The following is a 19,114-nucleotide window of genomic DNA, read 5'->3' on the forward strand; positions in this document are numbered from 1 at the left end:
ATAGTAAGAAAATAGAGAAAAAAAAAAAGCAAGCCTTAGTGACTATTTTCTTACGTCCAAACTAAGAAAACAGTCCTGTTATAACCCGTGTGCTAGTGATAGTGAAAGTCACTCAGTTTTGTCTGACTCTTTGCAACCCCAGGGACTGTACAGTCCATGGAATTCTCCAGGCCAGAATACTGGAGTGGGTAGCCTTTCCCTTCTCCAGGGGATCTTCCCAACCCAGGGATCAAAGCCAGGTCTCCCGCATTGCGGATGGATTGTTTACCAGCTGAGCCACAGGGAAGCCCAACCCATGTGCTAGTTCATAACTAAAAATAAAGAATACTGAGTTATTGGTTTTAAAACGAGTCATTAGTTACATGGTTTTACAAATGAAAATGTTGTTCTTTATGAAATGCTTAAAACCAGAGCATAGCTAGTTACTCTAAGTACTTCTGTTGTCAGTGGATTAACAGCCAGCCCTGTTCTCGAGGCAGTAGAGTTCGTTCGCACAGAGATACCAGGCCATATTTGTCCAAGAGTTCAGTGTGTGAGTCATAAGTGTTCCTGTCCTACTGGATGACTTCCAGGGCTTTGCCAGAACTAACCTTCTTAGACATTTGAATCAAATTAAGAGTTCCTCAGCTGAGATCTCATGGTGTAGTCTTTCCTAATACAGTAATCGTCTCCACTCTGAAGCCCAGACGTTAAAGATTACCGTGCAGACTCCCCATGGCTGAAGACATCTGTGATTAAAAGATAATAAACATTAGAGCTAATAGTATAGTCCAAATAACCAATGTATGTTTGCTGGGATATTGAAAATTTAAATAGTTTAAAAAGTTAGAATTCCTTTGAGAAAAGGTAATTAAATAGGGAGAATTAACTTTTGGTTGTGACGATTTAAAAACTCCCGTGCTTTTATCTGCTGTTTCTCTGTAATAATCCAGACCATTAATGTTCTTTGTCATCAGTAACTTGCAGAAGGGTCAGGAAGATATTTTAGAAAACCCTCATTCTTTCCAAGACTGGAAAGAAAGACTAGTGGATTTTTGGAATATGCTACATTCCAGCTTTAAAATGCTTTTTTCCCCTCATACTAACTCCTTTCCTCCGATAATAAACTTTGAGAACTTACTAAATTGTCTGTGTTGTAAAAACAAAAGATTCCCTTTCCTATTTTGTTTTTATTAGTTCCACCATTCTATTTCCAACATCTGGACCACATTGGAAGAAGACTGGACCACTATGAGAAGCCAGAGTTATCTCTAGGATCGTATGAATATGTTGCTACTTTGGATTACTGCAGGGTAAGTGCTCCCAGGACTTCCAGTGTTTATATATGGCTATCAGATGCAAGTGAATAACTTTCATGTTTAATGAACTGACTTTAATTCACAACCAAAGCATTTGAGTGATACCATGGGGAAGTAGAAATCCCTAAGACACAGATCAAGCCGTCTAGGCTGTTAATGTGATTAAACAGTCAGACCATCCACTGCAATAACAGGAAGAAAAAAATAATAATTTCATTTTTATGTCCCTTTAAGAGAGAATATGCTGGGTCCTCAATGCAGCAGTTCCCTACAGCTCCTCTGCCCTATTTGCTTTGTCAGTCATCCCCAGAGAATCTCCCTTCTCAGGCTGAAGGTCAGCCAGTACGGTCAGCAAGACTACTGACGTGTTTCTCTGGCTCTCTTCTCCACTCCCGCTGGCACCACAGTCAGTTAGGCTCTCAGAATCGCCCTTAGATTATTTCAGCAGCCCGGGATCCTGTTCTCTGGCTTCCTTGCTTTAAAATATAACTGTGAGACTCCTCCTACTGCCTCAGTCTAAAAAATTAAATTCAAAAGTTTGTTTCCTTATAAGACCATTAGCTCCCACCTCAGCTGCATCTTCAATTGTACAAAACCCATACTCTGAAAGGATCACTCCTCTGCTCAACTCTATGCTTGTATCTAAGATGTTCTTTTGACCTGACTGCATTTTCATCCTCCTGTTACAGCTCTACATATCCCACCCAGCAAATTCCTACTTATTCTCTAATCTCTGGCTGAAATTTTATTCTATGTGAGGGTCTCTCTGACTTCATCTGACTCCCTCTGACTTCATCGTGGTTGTTATTTACTAAATGTTCTGATTTGTCTTCCACATAATTTGGTCCGTGTATCTGTTTTAGCAGTTATCCCCATAGAATTTAAATCTTCCTATGTTTTCCCTCTTCCTAGATTCTGATATCATTGGGAACAACAATCTTGCCCTCCCAATGTTTTTTTTAATATATTAGCTTTTTTGAATTTGACTGATTGATGTCTGGCTGCGCTGAGTCGTCGTTGATCGCAGGGCATTCTCTAGTTGCGGCGAGCGGGCACTACTCTCCAGTCCGGGGGTGAGGGCTCTTCACCGTGCTGGCTTCTCTGTTGAGAGCCCAGGCTCTGGGCGCGTGAGCTTCAGTACTTGTGGCACACGGGTTTAGTTGCTTTGTGGCATGTGGGATCTTCCCAGACCAGGGATTGAGCCCAGGTTCCCTGCCCTGGCAGGTGGATTCTTAACCACTGGACAACCAGGTAGGCCCTATCCTAGCTGTCTTTATGGCAGCTACCGCAGTTCCTGCCGCGGGGTAGGCAGCTGATGAGTGCGTGCAGACGGGTGGGCAAGTGAGTCAGGGGACACGTAAAGGAATTCGCACGTGTGTCCCTACTCCCAGGACCAGCTGTTTCCCTTCTCCAACGTCCTAGTGATAGTGACATCATTATGGGTATCTTGCAGTCTTTAAAATTCTTTAGTGGTTTGAAAACATCTTCTTGGATGTCACTTCAAGTTTCAGCTTGTATCTGAAGTGCTACATGTAGACTTGAAGAAACAGAGTCATTCTGACTTACTTCCCCTTCCAAAGATGAGTGCTCCTGAGGGCCCAGTCCTCAGGAAACGGCCTTTTCCCTAGATGTTCACTAGGGGGCCAGCCCACGTTGTGTTGAGTAAAAATTACAAAGAACAGTGTTCCTAACTGGAAGTTTTTTCAACTGAGTGAATTTAAAAATGTTTTCCAATTAATATGCCTTTTTCATTTATTTTAGTGTTATATGAGTTTTTCACTGCATGACATAGACCTCATTATCAAAGAAGAGTTCTTGCTGTATTAGTTTTAAGTGTAACATTGGAACATATTTAGGGGAAACGTAAAAACATGTTTTGGTACAAATGATTTATTTCACACAAAAAAGATGTCCTAGAGTATCAGTTGCTTTTGGACAGTTTATTTGTCCTTTAACAGTTACTGACTGAAGGAAAAGGATTAGGCAGAACAGAAACATTTGAAGTTCTAATTAAATATAATAAAGCTATTGTAACCTAGTGATAGAAAATTTATTCACTGATCTTTGCAGCTGGAGTATAAATCTAACTATGCTCCGAGTTTCCAGTTCTCTGCCAAAAAGGCTAAATTATCTTGATTTTCTGCTTTTTTAGTAGAAACCTAGGCAGGGAGTCAAATCTATTTCTGGGAACAAAAGTCTCAGTATCTTCAAACTCTGCTATGTGGAAATGCTCCAGACATCTAATTGATGGGAAATCTCACACAGCAGGCAAGGAACCAAATAAAAACTGTACATTTCTAAGGGTTTTTTTAAAATAAGCTTAATGTTCCTTTTATAATAAAAAGATACTCTTAATATCTTAAAATTTAATTATAACTTAAAATGTAAATGAAGTATAATAATGAGTTGCCTTAGGGATTTGGATGATGAAAAAGAGCGTATTTAATTTGTGTGTGACTTCCCTGGCGGTTCGGCGGTTAAGACTTCGCCTTCCAATGCAGGAGGTGTGTGGGGTCAGTTCCTGGTAAGGGGGCTAAAGATTCTACATGCCTCAGGGCCTAAAACCAAAACATAAAAAAAAAGAAGCAATATTGTAACAAAGTTAATAAAGATGTTAAAGAATGGTCCACATTAAAAAAAAATCTTTATAATTTGTATGTGTATTTTTTAACACCATACAAACTTAAAGGAGAATTACAAAATCACATTTTTACTATTCATTTTAGTTTATCTTAATGCCAACTGTAGATAATGAAATCAGTGCTCGTCGAGCATTCACCGTGTGTCCTGCTCTGTGCTACGTGCTTTCTCTGTATTGTATCGTGTAGTTCTCCCAGTGAACTCGTGTGGTTAGTTACCACCATGATGTGGGGAAACTGAGGCTTAGAGAAAAGTGCCGACCTCAGGCCATACATATAGAAAACGATGCGGCCGGACCGGAAGCCACGTCTGTGTGACCACAGCCCCTGCTCCCTCTCTGTGCTGTGGATATGCTGGCATCTGTTTACCAAAATCACCGTGGAGTTTTGCTAGAAGAAAAGACCCAGCTCTGTCTCATAACTGGAAGTTTTTTACCTCAAAGTTTACGGAATCTATCTATCTATGCATATAGTGCACCTGAAAGGTAAACTTTCATTCCAAACCAGTTGTTTTTTTTTTTTTTTAATGTAGTTTCTCCATTTAATTTTTGTTCACTTTGACATTTATTTTATACCTAGTATGTCCAAGGCTCACTGGTTGTAGTTCTAAAACTAGCAAGGATATGAACCCGGTCTCAGTCCTTCCCATGCATAGAGACCTGATAAGAAAAGTACATAATTATAAATCCAAATGGAAATGCTACAAAAATAGAATAATCGGAGTGCCATGAGAAAACAGATGAGCAATCATTTCTGATTTGGAGAGGATTGAAGAAGGGCTTTAGAAAGTAAGTGCCATTTGAGCAGAGGATGGACATGTGAAAACGGAGGGGAAAGTAAGTGGTGAGCAGAAGCAGCTTCTCAGGGGTATGTGCAGCTCACTCCAGGTCCTTTGGGCAGCCCACTCCAGCACGCTTGCTGGGAGAATCCCATGGACAGAGGAGCCTGGCAGGCCACAGTCCATAGGGTCGCACAGAGTCCACGCGACTGAAGCCAGTTAGCACTTTTGAGGGTGAGGTGGGCTTTGTAGATGAACAGTGGGGCCCTGGTAGAGGCACTAGAATAATTGGAGAGTATATTCCTCTTTCCCCCAAAACACAGTCACATTTAAATATTTTTTAAAAACCCTATGCCAAACAAAATAGTTTTTCCTGCCAAGGAAATATTTTTCTTGGCCCAGGCCCACTAGGTTGTGACTTCTGGATAGAAAATGTTTTGAAAATGGCAAACACTTAAACTGGAGGAATGTGTTTTGGGGCATGATAGGAAGTAAAGCTGGGAAGTTGTTTTGAGACCAGACCGTCCTTTTATGTTCCACTAGGCTTGGCATAGCTTTGATCTCTTAGGCTTTTACGTGTTTGCTGAATGAGTATTATGGGGAGTTTCAAATGCCAGGCCATTGAAGAATTTTATTAATTCAGTAGGCCATGAGGACAGTCAAAGGCTGAGAGGGAACTGTTGCTGTTAACCCACCCACCCATCTACGCCTTCATTCAAGTGTCGTGCAGCACTGAGCACCCTTCCAACCAGGCTCTGTGCCCAACTGGGGGCTCGGTAGGCTGCCTGTCCTCAGGGGAGCAGCACTGGGGTCTGTATTATTGGGTAGTTTATTCTGACAGCAGTCCATGTCCTGAGAGGAGGGAGATTGGTGACTGTAGTAATTAACCAGTTAACATGCAAGAGAAAATGAAGGTCATTTAGCAATTCCTCAGGAAAAAAAAAATTAAAAATTAAACTGCCAAATGGGCCAGCAATTCCACTTCTGGGTATATTCCAAAATAATTGAAAAGAGAGTCTCAGAGAGAGATCTGTACATCTGTGTTCATAACAGCATTAGTCACAATAGCCAAAAGCTGGAAGCAACCCAGGTATCCATAGATGGATGAATGGATGAACAAAATGTGGTATGTACATACCATGCAGAATTTCTGACCCATGCTTCAACATGGATGAATGTTTAGGCCATTATGCTTAGAGAAGCCAGTTGCATAAATGACAAATACTGTATGATTTTACTTATATGAATTACCCAGAGTAGTTCAACTCATAGAGACAGAGATTAGAAATGTAGAAAAGTGGTTCACAGGGACGGGGGCGGGGGGATGGTAAACGATTGTTTACTGGGTATGAAGTTTCCGTTTCGCGTGCTAGAGATGGATGGTGGTGGCAGTTGCACAACAGTGTGAGTGTGCTTGATAGCACAGAATTCACACTTCAAAATGGTGGCTGTCCTTGTTTAGTCGCTAAGCTGTGTCCAACTCTTTTGTGACTCCATCGACTGTACTCTGCCAGGCTCCTCTGTCCATGGAATTTTCCAGGCAAGAATACTGGAGTGGGGTGCCGTTTCCTGCTCCAGGGGATCTTCCCCACCCAGGGATCAAACCCAAGTCTCCAGTGTCTCCTGCACTAGCAGTCAGATTCTTTACCATGGAGCCACCAAGGAAGCCCAAATGGTTAAGATGGTAGATGGTTTTCTGTGTTTTACCACTATTGAAAATAATTTTAAAAGGAAAGAAAATGAGGGTCCAAATTTGGTTACTGGAACTGGAAGGAGCTGCAGAGGCTTCACAGTTAACTCCGTGTGGCTGGTAAGGGAGGCAGACAGTTCCAGAGAGAAAGAGGGATGTAAAGCCCAGATTGTTTGAGAGGATCATGCTTTCTGTAAGTTCCTTATGGAAGACTAGCCGGAGTGGGAGAAGTGTTGTCTACACTTTTGAGTGTAAGGTGCTGGTGTGGCCTTGCCGTGGAGGTGTGCTGTGCTGTAGTTGACTGGAATGCTGGCTGGGAGCTCAGGAAACAGGCCCTGAGGAGGGAACCTGAGGAGTCGCCGATAGAGAGGTGCTGCTTAAAAACGAGCAAGTGAGATTCTGTGCTGGAGCGTGTGGTAGGGAGAGCGAGGAAGGTGTCCTTTGGAAGAGGTAAGAAAGTGAGAAACAGAGGAGGAGATCAGACAAGTGGGAGAGGAAATGACACCCTGTGCCTCTGCAGCTGAGAAAGGGAAAGTGGTCTGCCAGGCTGAAAGCTGCAGAGATGGAGACTGAGGAGGAGAGCTGAATTTTATTTCAGATCACTGTTGTTTGCAGCCAGGAGGTCTGTGAGCTTCAAGAGAGCAGTTTTAGTAAGACGACCCAGTAAACCAGCCTATAGAGTTCATCCATTGCTAAGCTTGGCTGGACAAAGCCCGCCAGGGTGCCCGGGTGGAGTGGTGGGTGAAGGCAGCCAGTGATGGGCCAGAGCGGGTGTTAGGGCCGGAGATGAGATGCTTCCCAGTGGCTAAGAGGTGGATGGGGTAAAACATGTGAAGGAAGCATTTTGAAAGAATAAATCAATGGAACTTGATGGAAAGAAAAGCGTTACATCTGATTTCACATTTCCAAGCCTTTGGGTTGATGTGTGGTGATGTTATTGATAGAGCTGTTGGAAGGCAATGTTCCTTAAAGGAGTGATGTATTAGTTTTCTGTAGGCGGCTCAGATGGTAAAGAATCTGCCTGCAATGTGGGAGACCGGGTTTGATCCCTGGGTTGGAAAGATCTCCTGAAGAAGGACATGGCAACCCACTCCAGTACTCTTGCCTGGAGAATCCCATGGACAGAGGAGCCTGGTGGACCACAGTCCGTGGGGTCGCAGAGTCAGACGTGACTGAAGTGTCTAACACATAAAGTGACCAAGATGAAGAAGATGCAGAAAACAAGTTAGAGGGATGCATTATGTAGAAATGTGTAGATTAGAGATAATGGAGGACATTCAGTGGGGAACTGGTGATGCGGAACTTCGGAGAGAAGGTTAAATTGGTAGGGCATGTTTGGCGTGGTCACAGGCTTTGGTTCAATCAGTGGGAATGACTGTGGTTTTGATTCTGTGTAAATTGGCATAAGCATATCAGGAATTAGATTATGTGGAAATCGAAAGATTGGCAATAAAAATTGCTCACGTAGACAGCAGTAGTGACTTTCTTCTTCTGACTTGTCTTATTTGGGGCCGTGCTGGGTCTTTGTTGCGGCGTCAGGCTTTCTCTGGTTGCGCTGAGCGGGCTTCTCGTGCGGAGCCTGGGCTCAGCAGCGGCGGAGCACAGTCTTAGTTGCCCCGAGGCACGTGGGATCTTCCTCGACCAGGGATTGAACTGGTCTCATCTGCACTGCAAGGCAGATTCTTAACCACTCTACAAACAGGGAAGTCCAGTAGAGTTCTTATATTTCTTTGTTGGTCTGATTCTGGATGTGGCAAAACTATGAAATAATCAGGTTGGTAGTTTTCAAATCCTGCAATTTTTTTTCCTTTTTTTTTTAACAAATGACTTTTATAAGAGAAATGTTGGATATAAGATGAATTAGTAAGATAATTGGGAGATAGTATCACCTAATTTTATAATTGTAGCAATTAAAATATAATTTAGAACATTTTTAATTTATCCTAAAGTTAAGATTTAATTAGCCTTAATTCTTTATTCTCTAGTGTCAGAAAAGACGTTTGCCTGTGGTTCTATTTCCTAAATATTTTGTACAATGCAACTGACAAATCCCTTGCTAAGAGCTCTTTGAATACCAGCCAGTCAAGGGACCAAAAGCTACAAAATGTGTTTAGCAGCTGCTTTATGTTAGTGATTACTTGAAGCAGATAGAAAAAAGGCCCAGTATTCAACTTTTTTTTTTTTACCATAAGTCTGTAAGGAACAGGTAAGTATTTGATAATATAGTATAAATTTTTAAGTATACAATTATATTTTTGCATGTAATTTGATATCTTTAAAGAGCTTATAAAGGAAGAGTTGAACATGATGATATCAAGTTTATGAAGTTTAAATTCAGTTTCAAAAACAAACACTAATTATAGTTTCGTACTGTTGACGGCACAGTTTGCCAGGGTTCCAGACACATTTCTTCCCCTAAGGCAGAGGGTTGTAAGCAAGGCCCCCACAGGACTGTACTCACCTTTGGGCAGGTGTGGTCATAAGGTCTTCTGAGCCCTGCAAAAGTGAACCTTCTCTGCTAGCTGTCATAATCCTGTCTACTTCAGTAGTGGGACTCAGGTCACAGCCTGGAAAATAAACAGCATTTATCTTTTTTATAGTGGCAGAGACTGGTCCAGAAAGTGATTTGACTCCACAGATGTTATATCATAAAATATTAAAGGAGAGGTCTGATGACCTTCTAGAGTTCCTGGGGGCTTTAATTTGATTATGAAATGTATGTACTTTATATGTGTGTGATTTGCTTGCTTTCATGTAGAAGAATAAGCCTCCCAACCCACCAGCCTTCATCTTCATGATCGATGTGTCGTATAGTAACATCAAGAATGGACTTGTGAAGCTCATATGTGAAGAACTGAAAACTGTGCTGGAGAAACTTCCAAAGTAAGGCAACTTCCATTCTTTTTGTAACTTACACAATATTGCTGAATTAATTTTTTGGCCAGAAAACAAGTGCTGAATGACCCATTGAGATTTTTTGCTAATGGGGACATTAGATAATTGTTTAAACAGCATCAAATAATCCTTAAAGAGTCAGAGTGCTCTTTTGTACGAAGAAAAAGAAACAAAACTGATAAGAAATAATGTCACAGTAAGCAACATTCAAAACACATTCTAGGGACTTCCCTGGTGGCTCAGTGACTAAGACTCCGTGTTCCCAATGCAGGGGGCTTGGGTTCCGCCCCTGGTCAGGGAACTACATGTCGCAACTAAGAGTTTGCATGTCACAGCTGAAAAACAAAAAAGCCCTTATGTGTCCCAACAAAGAACGAAGATCCCGTGTGCTGTCTCTAAGACCTGGTGCAGCCAAAACAAACAAACAAATGAATAATTAAGCAATAGCTAATCTTAAAGAAGTGCATTCTCAGTTGTAAGGAAGATCCCAGCAGTGTGGTGGGAAAAGCCATGGCAGTCAGTTTTCCCCTTTTCAAAAACACTGATTTTCTGGTGGAAACAGGTAGTTGCTGGTGCGGAAGGTATTTCTAAGGGACACAGGAAAACTGACCTGCCCTCTCATGACAGCCGTTGCGGCTCTTTGGCCAAATTTCTTTCTGTCCATCTGGTTCCCTGTCTGGCCCCTCGGCAGCCTTCCTGCCTCTGTGACCTGTGACTTAAGGGCACAGCGTACATCACTTGTCTTGTCATTGCAGCGGGAGTGCATAAAAGGAAGGATGGAAAGTGTTAGCCAACGTGACTGTTTTATCGTACGCAAACTAGCTTGTTTAGGATTGGAACTAGCATCTAGGAAGGAGACTTGGAGCAGGGAGAAAGCCTTTGTTTATGCGAGGAAGGCATGCTTAAGGAAGAAAAGAGGCTGTGGAAGACCGTCTGAAACCTGGTGTGTGTGCCAGTCTTAATCTCTTCCGCCCCTCCCCACACCCTGCACATCAGCAGCCTCTGTCCTGGAAGGGTGCTCTGCGGGCTGGGCTGTCCACAGCCCCCAGGGCTCCGTGAGAGCTCGGGCGCCCCTTGTCTCTGCTCCATGTGTGGCTGGGGCTGTGGTGCCTGTGAGTGAGGCTCAGCTGAGTGAGCGCTGGTGCTGGACCTCCCAGGAGTCGTTTTGTTTGTATCTGTGAAGCTGAAGTCATCATATTCTCAAGAAGATGGTTTGGAAAAAGCAGTGGGGATGTTTAAAAAAACACTGAGGTGATTTCAAACTGAATCTTGCAGTGAAGAATGAGCTGGAGCAAGATGAAGATGGGGCAAGAAAAAGGCCTTGCTGCCTGCCAACGGTTGTGACTACAGTTTCTGTTACCTCATTCTGAGGGACACTTGACAGGGATGGACTTGCTGCTGAAAATGACGTCTTTGATCACAGACCTCTCACAGGGCTGCTTTAATATACTACATCTGAATTTCAAACTTGAGGAGTGTGAAAGCTATTCTGATTTCTGGAGATAGTCTCTCTCTCTCCCCTTCTCTCAAACTGCTTCAAATTACTTTCTCACATGACTATTCACATGGCTAGTCACTTCACCAACCCCGTGTGCCTTTTCAGCAAACTAATGATATGAAGCTTATAACCTATTGATGTAAGTTATAAAATTACACCATTCAGTTCAGTTTAGTTCAGTCATGTCCGACTCTTCGCGACCCCATGAATCACAGCACGCCAGGCCTCCCTGTCCATCACCAACTCCCAGAGTTCCCTGAGACTCACGTCCATTGAGTCAGTGATGCCATCCAGCCATCTCATCCTCTGTTGTCCCCTTCTCCTCCTGCCCCCAATCCCTCCCAGCATCAGAGTCTTTTCCAATGAGTCAACTCTTCGCATGAGGTGGCCAAAGTACTGGAGTTTCAGCTTCAGCATCATTCCCTCCAAAGAAATCCCAGGGCTGATCTCCTTCAGAATAAGTCTTGGTTAAGGTCTAAGTCGGGTCTTCCCTGGGGGCTCAGTGGTAAAGAATCTGCCTGCAACGCAGGAGACATGGGTTCAATCCCTGGGTCAGGAAGATCACCTGGAGAAGGGAGTGGCAACCCACTCCAGTGTTCTTGCCTGGGAAATCCTGTGGACAGAGGAGCCTGGCAGCTACAGTCCAGGGAGTCGCAAGAGTCGGATGTGACTTAGCAGCTAAACCACCACCACCACACATGTCCAAGGTGTGTTCACCTCTCAGCTAGTCTTTTGAGAAGGGAAAGCCCATTCCTTACTACTGAACTTTGAATTTGCGTCTTTGGTACGGCCAGGGTGACAGACTTCTCTGTCTGACTTTTCCGGAAAAGGACAGAAAAGATTTGAAATGTTTTACTTGTTATTCACCCCAAACTCTTGGCTTTCTTTCTGAGTTGTTTGTGTCTAATGCTGGTGTAGCTAATATGTTCAAAATGCTTGATTTTGGAATATTCTAGTTCTTCAGGTTACTTGATATCTTTGGTGTTGCTCTGTCAGATTCATTCCATAATAATAGGGGCGAGTGTTGAGGGAAAGGGTCATTGAAAAAGGGAACAAACCACGTTGTTCTTTATGATATCCTGTCTATAACTTTACAGAATTTGTATAGAATTAATATGAAGGAGGGACAGATTCCATTTTCTTGTGGATATGGTTTATCAAGGCAGCTATCCTGTTGAAAAAGAAAATTTTAGCATAGTTCTTTGTTTCTCAAATTTAAAAACAACTGTTCCAGTAAAAACACTACTCCTACTATTTTGTAATAATGTGAGATGTCCTGATTAGATATTTATAAAAAATGTTAATTAGAATTTAAGTGAACCTATGAATCCCAGGATACTCTTCCCATCACTAAAAATGTCCAAATCCAATGGGGAATAGCAATCCAGATTCTTCTCTATAATTTTTGTGTCTTTTGCCTTGGCTGACTCCAAGTTAACTATTAAAAGAGAATAAGTGCCCTTCATGATTTGCTGGACACGTTTCTCTTATGTAATACAAGGTTCACTGGGAAATAGGAGCTTAACCAATGGTGTGCTGGAAAACTGCTCTGAAATAAGCAAAGCCTTTATTTGCATTGTTTGCTCATTCCTGTAGTGTAAATATTTCCAGGAGGCTGATTTTAAGCTACCAATGCAACATCACTCCCCTGGAGTTGGGAAAAGATACAATCAGTTTATCAGTCTGGGCTCTAACCTGCCATCCCAAACACGTGTTTCACCGTCATGATAATTGTCCTCAACAAGACCTCTAATTACCCACATTGTGGTAGACCCTCAGAGCAGAGAGCATAAGCCTTGAGCCCTGACCTTTATTGGTTTATAGTCAAGGATTCGGGAAATGTTAACTGAAAGACACTATCTACCAAGAGCCAACTGAGAAGGAGTTATAGGAAGTTAGGAAAAGGAAATAAGTTCTGGTTGGTGGCATCAGGGGAAGTTTCATGGAAGGAGGACTTGTGCTTGGCCTTGAGGAATAAGAGTCTAACGTGTAGTATAGTCATGGTTGCCTGAGGTCATACAGTGTAGGGTGTGCAGGGGATGTGTGTGTGTGAGAGAGTCTGTGTATGTGTAGTTACAAAAGGTAAGGATTCCCATTTCTAAAAATGTTGCAAGAGTCCAGAATACAAACATTTACCAAGTGCTTCTGGAAGAGATTATAAGGATCTATTTCAACTGCCCCCTCATTTAGCAAGGCCACAGTGAAGAGCAAATGCCGTCAGCAAAGTAAACAGAAAAATAGAAGAGGGTTTAAAGTCGAGAGTCAGCCTGTACTCTGCCGAAACATCAAGGAAGCTGGAATGTTGACGGTGGGACCAGCAGCTGGAACTTCACATCATTCCAGTTCCCTTTCTCTTGTACTCAAGTAACTCTTCAGGCCAGGTGCAAAGTTTGCAAACTGAGCACACTAGGAGCTTTTTCAAACAAGCTGCTCCCTGAGCAGAGTAAGTTTTACTGAAATCGAAGGGTCAGAGAAAGTGGCATCTGTGTTCTGTAGCTTTTGCACCGTCCCTGAGCACCATGTTATGTCCACCACTGATTCTTAGTAAGAGCATCAGTGGCGTCCAGGTGTCTTATTTTAGAAAGGGGTGTGGAAGCAGGAGGGGGAAGGAGAAAGAGGAAAAAACTGGAGTCCAGACCGCTCAACTCTGAATTTACTCAGTACAGACTTGAGTGAGAAGATTCATACCTGTATACTCCTTTCAGGAAGAGCAGAGCCTTGTCCTGGGATTCTGCAAGAATTTTAAACTCTCTGCTGCAATTCTATAGTCTGTATTGCTTTTACTGTCTGGTTGTGAGTATCACAAGTGGTTCCCTGGTAATTTCATCGTCAGTCCGTATATGTGGTTGTTTTACGGGTTTCTCTGTATGTTTGTTTATATGGCGTGGTGGGTTAGTCGCCAAGTCGTGTCCAACTCTTGTGACCCTAAGGACTGTAGCCTGCCAGTCTTCTCTGCCCATGGGATTCTCCAGGCAGGAATAGTGGAGCGAATTGCCATTTCCTTCTCCATTGTATGGTATATAACTTTCAAAATCTAGCCCATCTCCTATTGAGTCTTGAGAATGGGTAAGACGAGTCACAGGGGAGGAGCAGGTCCTTTCTTGATAAAATAGCTGTCTTGTTTGTCATCTGAATGTGTGTTTCTCTTCAGATATTCCATCTGTTACTCTGACCTTCTAGTGACTTCTGAGAGCTTTGTTTATAAAGAATGTAATAAGCCTAGCTTGTTTATGATGGTGGGGGTGGAATACTTTGTAATTGCTATGGCTTGAGAATAAATATGTTAGAAAAATACAAATAAATTCACAATATCTTTTTTTTCTTACCTAGGTTTTTGAGAATTTTTTTTATCAACTTACTTAGTTTTGAAGTATCTCCCACCCCACCACTGTGACTCAGTATTATCTGCATCTGATAAATGATAACAAAACTTTAAACATATCTTCCATATATTTTATGGAATTCCTTACTGAATTTAATTTAAATTCCTTACTGAATTTCTCATAGAAACCTTTCTCTCATAAATTTATGAAAGAGCCTCAAACTTTTTTTTTCCCCCCTCTCTCACAGGGAAGATCAAGAAGAAACTTCTGCAATTCGAGTTGGTTTTATCACATATAACAAAGTCCTGCATTTCTTCAATGTAAAGAGTAATTTGGCCCAGCCTCAGATGATGGTGGTGACCGACGTTAGCGAGGTCTTTGTTCCTCTGTTGGATGGCTTCCTTGTCAGCTATCGAGAATCTCAATCTGTGATTCACAAGCAAGTACCAAGTGCTTTATAATTTAGACCCAGATCACTTGTCTGTCTGTTCATGTCTTGATTCAATCACATATGTTTTGTTTTGTCATTAACAAAGGGGTTTTAACACATGGATTATAAAACTCTGTTAGGTCTGTCTCTTCTCAGTGTAGACCAGTATCTGAAATGAGGAGTGTTTTAGTTCTCACACTCAGCCGTGTGAGTGTGAGTCCTCACACTCAGCCTGTCCGTCCCTTCTCTTTGCTGGAAAGGCAGCCCAGGAGTTATTTCCTGTGCGTGGGTGAGCATTTTCACTGATGATGTAGCTAGCACTGTTGTATAATTCATGGTCTAAGAGATCAGAAATGTGGTCAATAGAAAAGTGACATTTATAAAGAGCGTGATTTTTGTAAATTTTCCAACCAAGTCATGAATTTTGGTGCCAAACCATGCCAGGATATCATTCCCTGAGGGAGGGACCTGTGAAATTCACCCCCAGGTGTTCAGTGTAAAATAAATGCCACATGTATTTAGCCTTGATGTGTTCGTGAGTTACTTCCTAATGTTTGTTATAAATATGCAAAGTATTTAAAGCCTTTTGCTCATTCATTTCTTACAGTTTATTGGATCAGATTCCAGAGATGTTTGCAGACTCTAATGAAAATGAGACCGTCTTTGCCCCTGTCATCCAGGCCGGCATGGAAGCCCTAAAGGTGAGCAGAAGCCACTTTTGGTTGGTAGTAAGTAAACTTTAAAAATGACACACACACGGCAAGTTTCATCCATGAAACAAAACACAGCCTTCATTAAAACATGCAGCTTGCTGGAGGCTGTTCCCCACTTCCCCGCGAATCTCAGGAGGAAATGGCCAGACCGCAGCTCACCCCCAGCGTTTACATTCCAGTGCTGTTAGCATCCGAGCAGCCGATTCTGTCGGGTTTCCAGTTTAGCTCCTCCCTTTGGCTTTCATATGAACTTTATGTGATCTATTTTTAAATTATTGCAACAACATCTGAACTACCAGATATGAAGAGGAAAACCCCCCATTTCTCTCCTTCCTTGGGGTTTTCAAACATGCAGGGGCAAAGTTGTGACAGTCAGTGACAGAAGCAAATGCCACCGGGCCTTCCCGAACGCCAGCGGGTGTGGGGCTGGCACGTCTCTGGTTGGGAAGCTGGGCCCAAGTGACTCTGGTCATTGTCGTAGTAATAAAGGCAGTGATTTTAGGAAGGCGGAATGGTTGGAAAGTGCTTCACTCTTAATCATTATTACCTTAGCACAGGAGTCACCTTTGGCCTAGACAGCTAGTTCCTGAAATTGGTTTTTTAATCTTATTATTAAAGTTACACTTAAATTAATTTTTTAAGATAAAATGGCTAGCAATAATAACAAACAGCAACAACAACCCTACAGAATTAAGTTTATGAACTACTTCCACATAGGTTTTGCGTCCAGACGTTTTTAGTCTGGTTCCAGTGTAGATGCTTGCCTGGGTTTTTTGATCTTCATAATATTTACTGATGAGATCAAAGACCTGCAGATATCCCTCAAAAAGCCTCAATACATGTTAATTTAATGTAAAGTTAAAGATAAATTTTATATCCGAAAGCTATTTGGAGATGTTAAGTTTCACCCCGTGGAAGCCAGCAGTGATCATTGTTTGGGCTGCAGAAGGACTTTAGGAATTCCTATTTTATTCCACACTGCTAAAGACAAATATCTGTTTCAGTTTGAAAGTTCTGCAGTTGTTATTCTCTCCTCCGAAAAGGTGTCTAGAAATTCATACGTAAATTTCCTGATATGTGATAAGTTATACATGACACTACAGATCTTTCTACCCTGAAGAGTTCGTCCTGGGAGTAGCAGTATATTCACATGTGCGTGCCTGAGAGGAAAGATGAGTGGAGAATTGCAAGCCAGTAAATCATTAGTTAAGACAGTAGAGTGGCTCTTCTTTAGTTGCTAGTAAATAAAATTTTTAAAAAGATAGGCGTGCACACACACAGAAAGTTTCATCCATAATGAAAAATATAGGCTTCATTAAAATATGCATACAGCATCCCAGCTCAACCCCATATATCATTTCTAAAAGGGAGCAATACTGTCTTGTCACAGTGGGTTCCACACTGCAGTCCACAGGTGGTCTAAAGGCTGCTAAGCGTCCTAGAAAGAAAAACAAAGGGAGCAGTTTGTGTGCGTGCTTTCCACATGTCCAAAGTGTGGTGTTATGATACATGATGGAAAAGCGCTGTGTTCTTAATGAGCAGGGTGTTCTTGGAGGTCACTCAGCACCACGCTGACTGCACCGCCCGTGTTCTCAGCTGCTTATCCTTTAGCAGAGGCCAGTTCATTTCAGCTGATCTCCTTTTTATTTTTATATTATACTTGCAGTTTTAATGTTAGAGTAACATATGCCTTTCCACTGATGTTTAAAGAGAAGAAATGAACATCTAAATATAACTAATCAGAAGTCAGAGTTAACAAGTACACTATTCTCACAAAGTAGAATGAGCTCCTTTTGGAGAAGGTAAAGAGCTGTCTTTCTATGAAGATGAGGAGCTGCCTTTACAAAACGACAAGAGTTTGTCACGCTGTCGGTGGCGGTTACTGCCCCATGCCTGCTGGCAGGATGTCCCCCAGCCGCAGCCCTGAAACGGACTCTGCGGCTGCAGAAGGCCCAGGAGGCAGCCAGGCCCCACCTCATGTCAGTGCGGTCACGTGTTTAGAGGACAAGTACTTTTAAAAACTACAGCTTTTTGGCCCCACTTCCAGAGATCCTGATTCATCAGCTCCACGGTTTACTGATTATCTGTATTTAGGAACCACCAGCATCAAGAATTGCTACTCATTCTGCAGTCTCTCAGAATATCCTCACATTAAGTTAGCTCCCCAGGAAATTGCATACCTGACCCTTCCAACTTCACATTACACTTGGACTAAGAATGCTTTTCATTGAACTATGACTGAACGTCTCATGCTATGCTTTTATTTATTTTTAATTTAATTTGTGTATTCAGCTGTGCTAGGCCTTTGCTGCCCTAGTTGCAGTAAGCAGGGGCGACCCTCACGGTGTGCAGGCCTCCCATTGAAGTGGCTTCTCTTGTTGCCGACCCCAGGTTTCGCTAACTGTGGTACACGGGCTCCAGGGCTCAGTAGCCGTGGAACACAGGCTTAGTTGCTCCGCGGCATGTGAAGATATTCCCGGACCAGGAATCAAACCCGTGTCTCCTATATTAACAGGCAGATTCTTTACCGCTGAGATACCAGAGAAGCTCTTCTATGCTTTAAACTAATGGTTAAATTAAGAAAGAACACAATGAAGAAAGTTTCTTTCTTGTGTAGAGAAGTGGAGACATTATTCAGTCTCTAACGTGTAGAAAAGACTCACTAGCTGGTTTCCTAGAGTCAGTTGTGATAAGCATTCTAATTCATAGTTTTAGCCTGAACTACAGTAAAAAATACTACTACTACTTAGGGTGGATGTTCTAGTTTCCCTGACCTTTCTACTGATTTCTGCATGTGCCTTAGTAATTCTATTATGATGTGCCTTTAATTGTCTGTTTCCTCAAAAGTTTTTTTACAAGTAGATTATTGCTATAAATAACAAATTAATGAAAAATGTTTCTTCTGCATCTCCCAGGAAGATTCCAGGTGATTATAATTTGTTGTATAAGAGCAGAAACTACTGTTGTACAGTTGGAGCTTGTCTGTGGGTTATACTTTCTGCCTCAAGCAACTTTATCAGGTTTGGATGAAGAAAAAATAGGATAAATGTGTTGTGTGTTTGTGTAAAAATGTGTAAATGTCTGATGTGTGTACGATAGTTCAGCTGCCTTTGACAGTCATATTATCTCATCATCTTTCAGGGCCTGTGTGGCTAAAAATCAGTCAGACTTAAATTTGTGTTTAAGAGTTGGACACGACTGAGCGACTTCACTTCACTTTAAATTTGTATATACATATACAAGGGTACTAAAATTCTTGCCTGAAGTCATCATCAGGCTGAAGGCTAACAGTTTTGAGAACCTGCAGGGTAGTATCTAAATATTGAAGAGACCACATCATTCATTCGCTTGTTCTTTCAGTCAACAAAGATGGACTAAATGCCTGTGTTTTATGAGACAGTGTTAGGACTACTGTCCCTGTTTCTAAGTTGCTCACAGTGTGTAGAAGAGATGTAACTCTAATACAAGACATGATGTTTATTGCTAATATTCCCCAAAAGAAGGCTGTGGGGGAGGAGAGCAACGAGTACCTCTAGGGCGTCCAGGTCTGCGGCAGGTCAGTGAACAGCTCAGCGTATCCTGCCCAGGAGGCCGGAGCCCGGAACCTCACCCGCCTGGATCGGAGGAGAAGCCGATAGGACAGCAGCGTGCACTGCCTGTTACTTGTGTCCAAGTGGAGACGCTGTAGAACCAGACTCCCCCACTTGAATTATAGCTTTATCTTCTATCGGATAGATGCCAAGTCAAAGCTATATATAACTAGTTGTAATAAACTTTTTGAAGCAAAGACGGAAGACAAAAATGGACATAAAACACGCACGGATTTGTCACAAAGATACAAAGGGGCTTG

General features: G+C 42.3%; 1 protein-coding gene across 3 annotated transcripts in view; it reads left to right on the forward strand.

Moving 5' to 3' along the window:
* SEC24D (SEC24 homolog D, COPII coat complex component) overlaps nt 1-19,114 on the forward strand; it is a 115,131-nt gene that overhangs the window by 71,973 nt on the left and 24,044 nt on the right. For all 3 annotated transcript variants that reach the window (XM_061421164.1, XM_061421166.1, XM_061421165.1), the window contains exons 10-13: nt 1,177-1,292; nt 9,164-9,288; nt 14,369-14,560; nt 15,159-15,252. In XM_061421164.1, the coding sequence (XP_061277148.1) occupies nt 1,177-1,292; nt 9,164-9,288; nt 14,369-14,560; nt 15,159-15,252 (527 nt within the window). The remainder of the gene's footprint in view (nt 1-1,176; nt 1,293-9,163; nt 9,289-14,368; nt 14,561-15,158; nt 15,253-19,114) is intronic.

Source organism: Bos javanicus, chromosome 6, assembly GCF_032452875.1.
Source record: "Bos javanicus breed banteng chromosome 6, ARS-OSU_banteng_1.0, whole genome shotgun sequence".
NCBI classification, from domain to species: domain Eukaryota; kingdom Metazoa; phylum Chordata; class Mammalia; order Artiodactyla; family Bovidae; genus Bos; species Bos javanicus.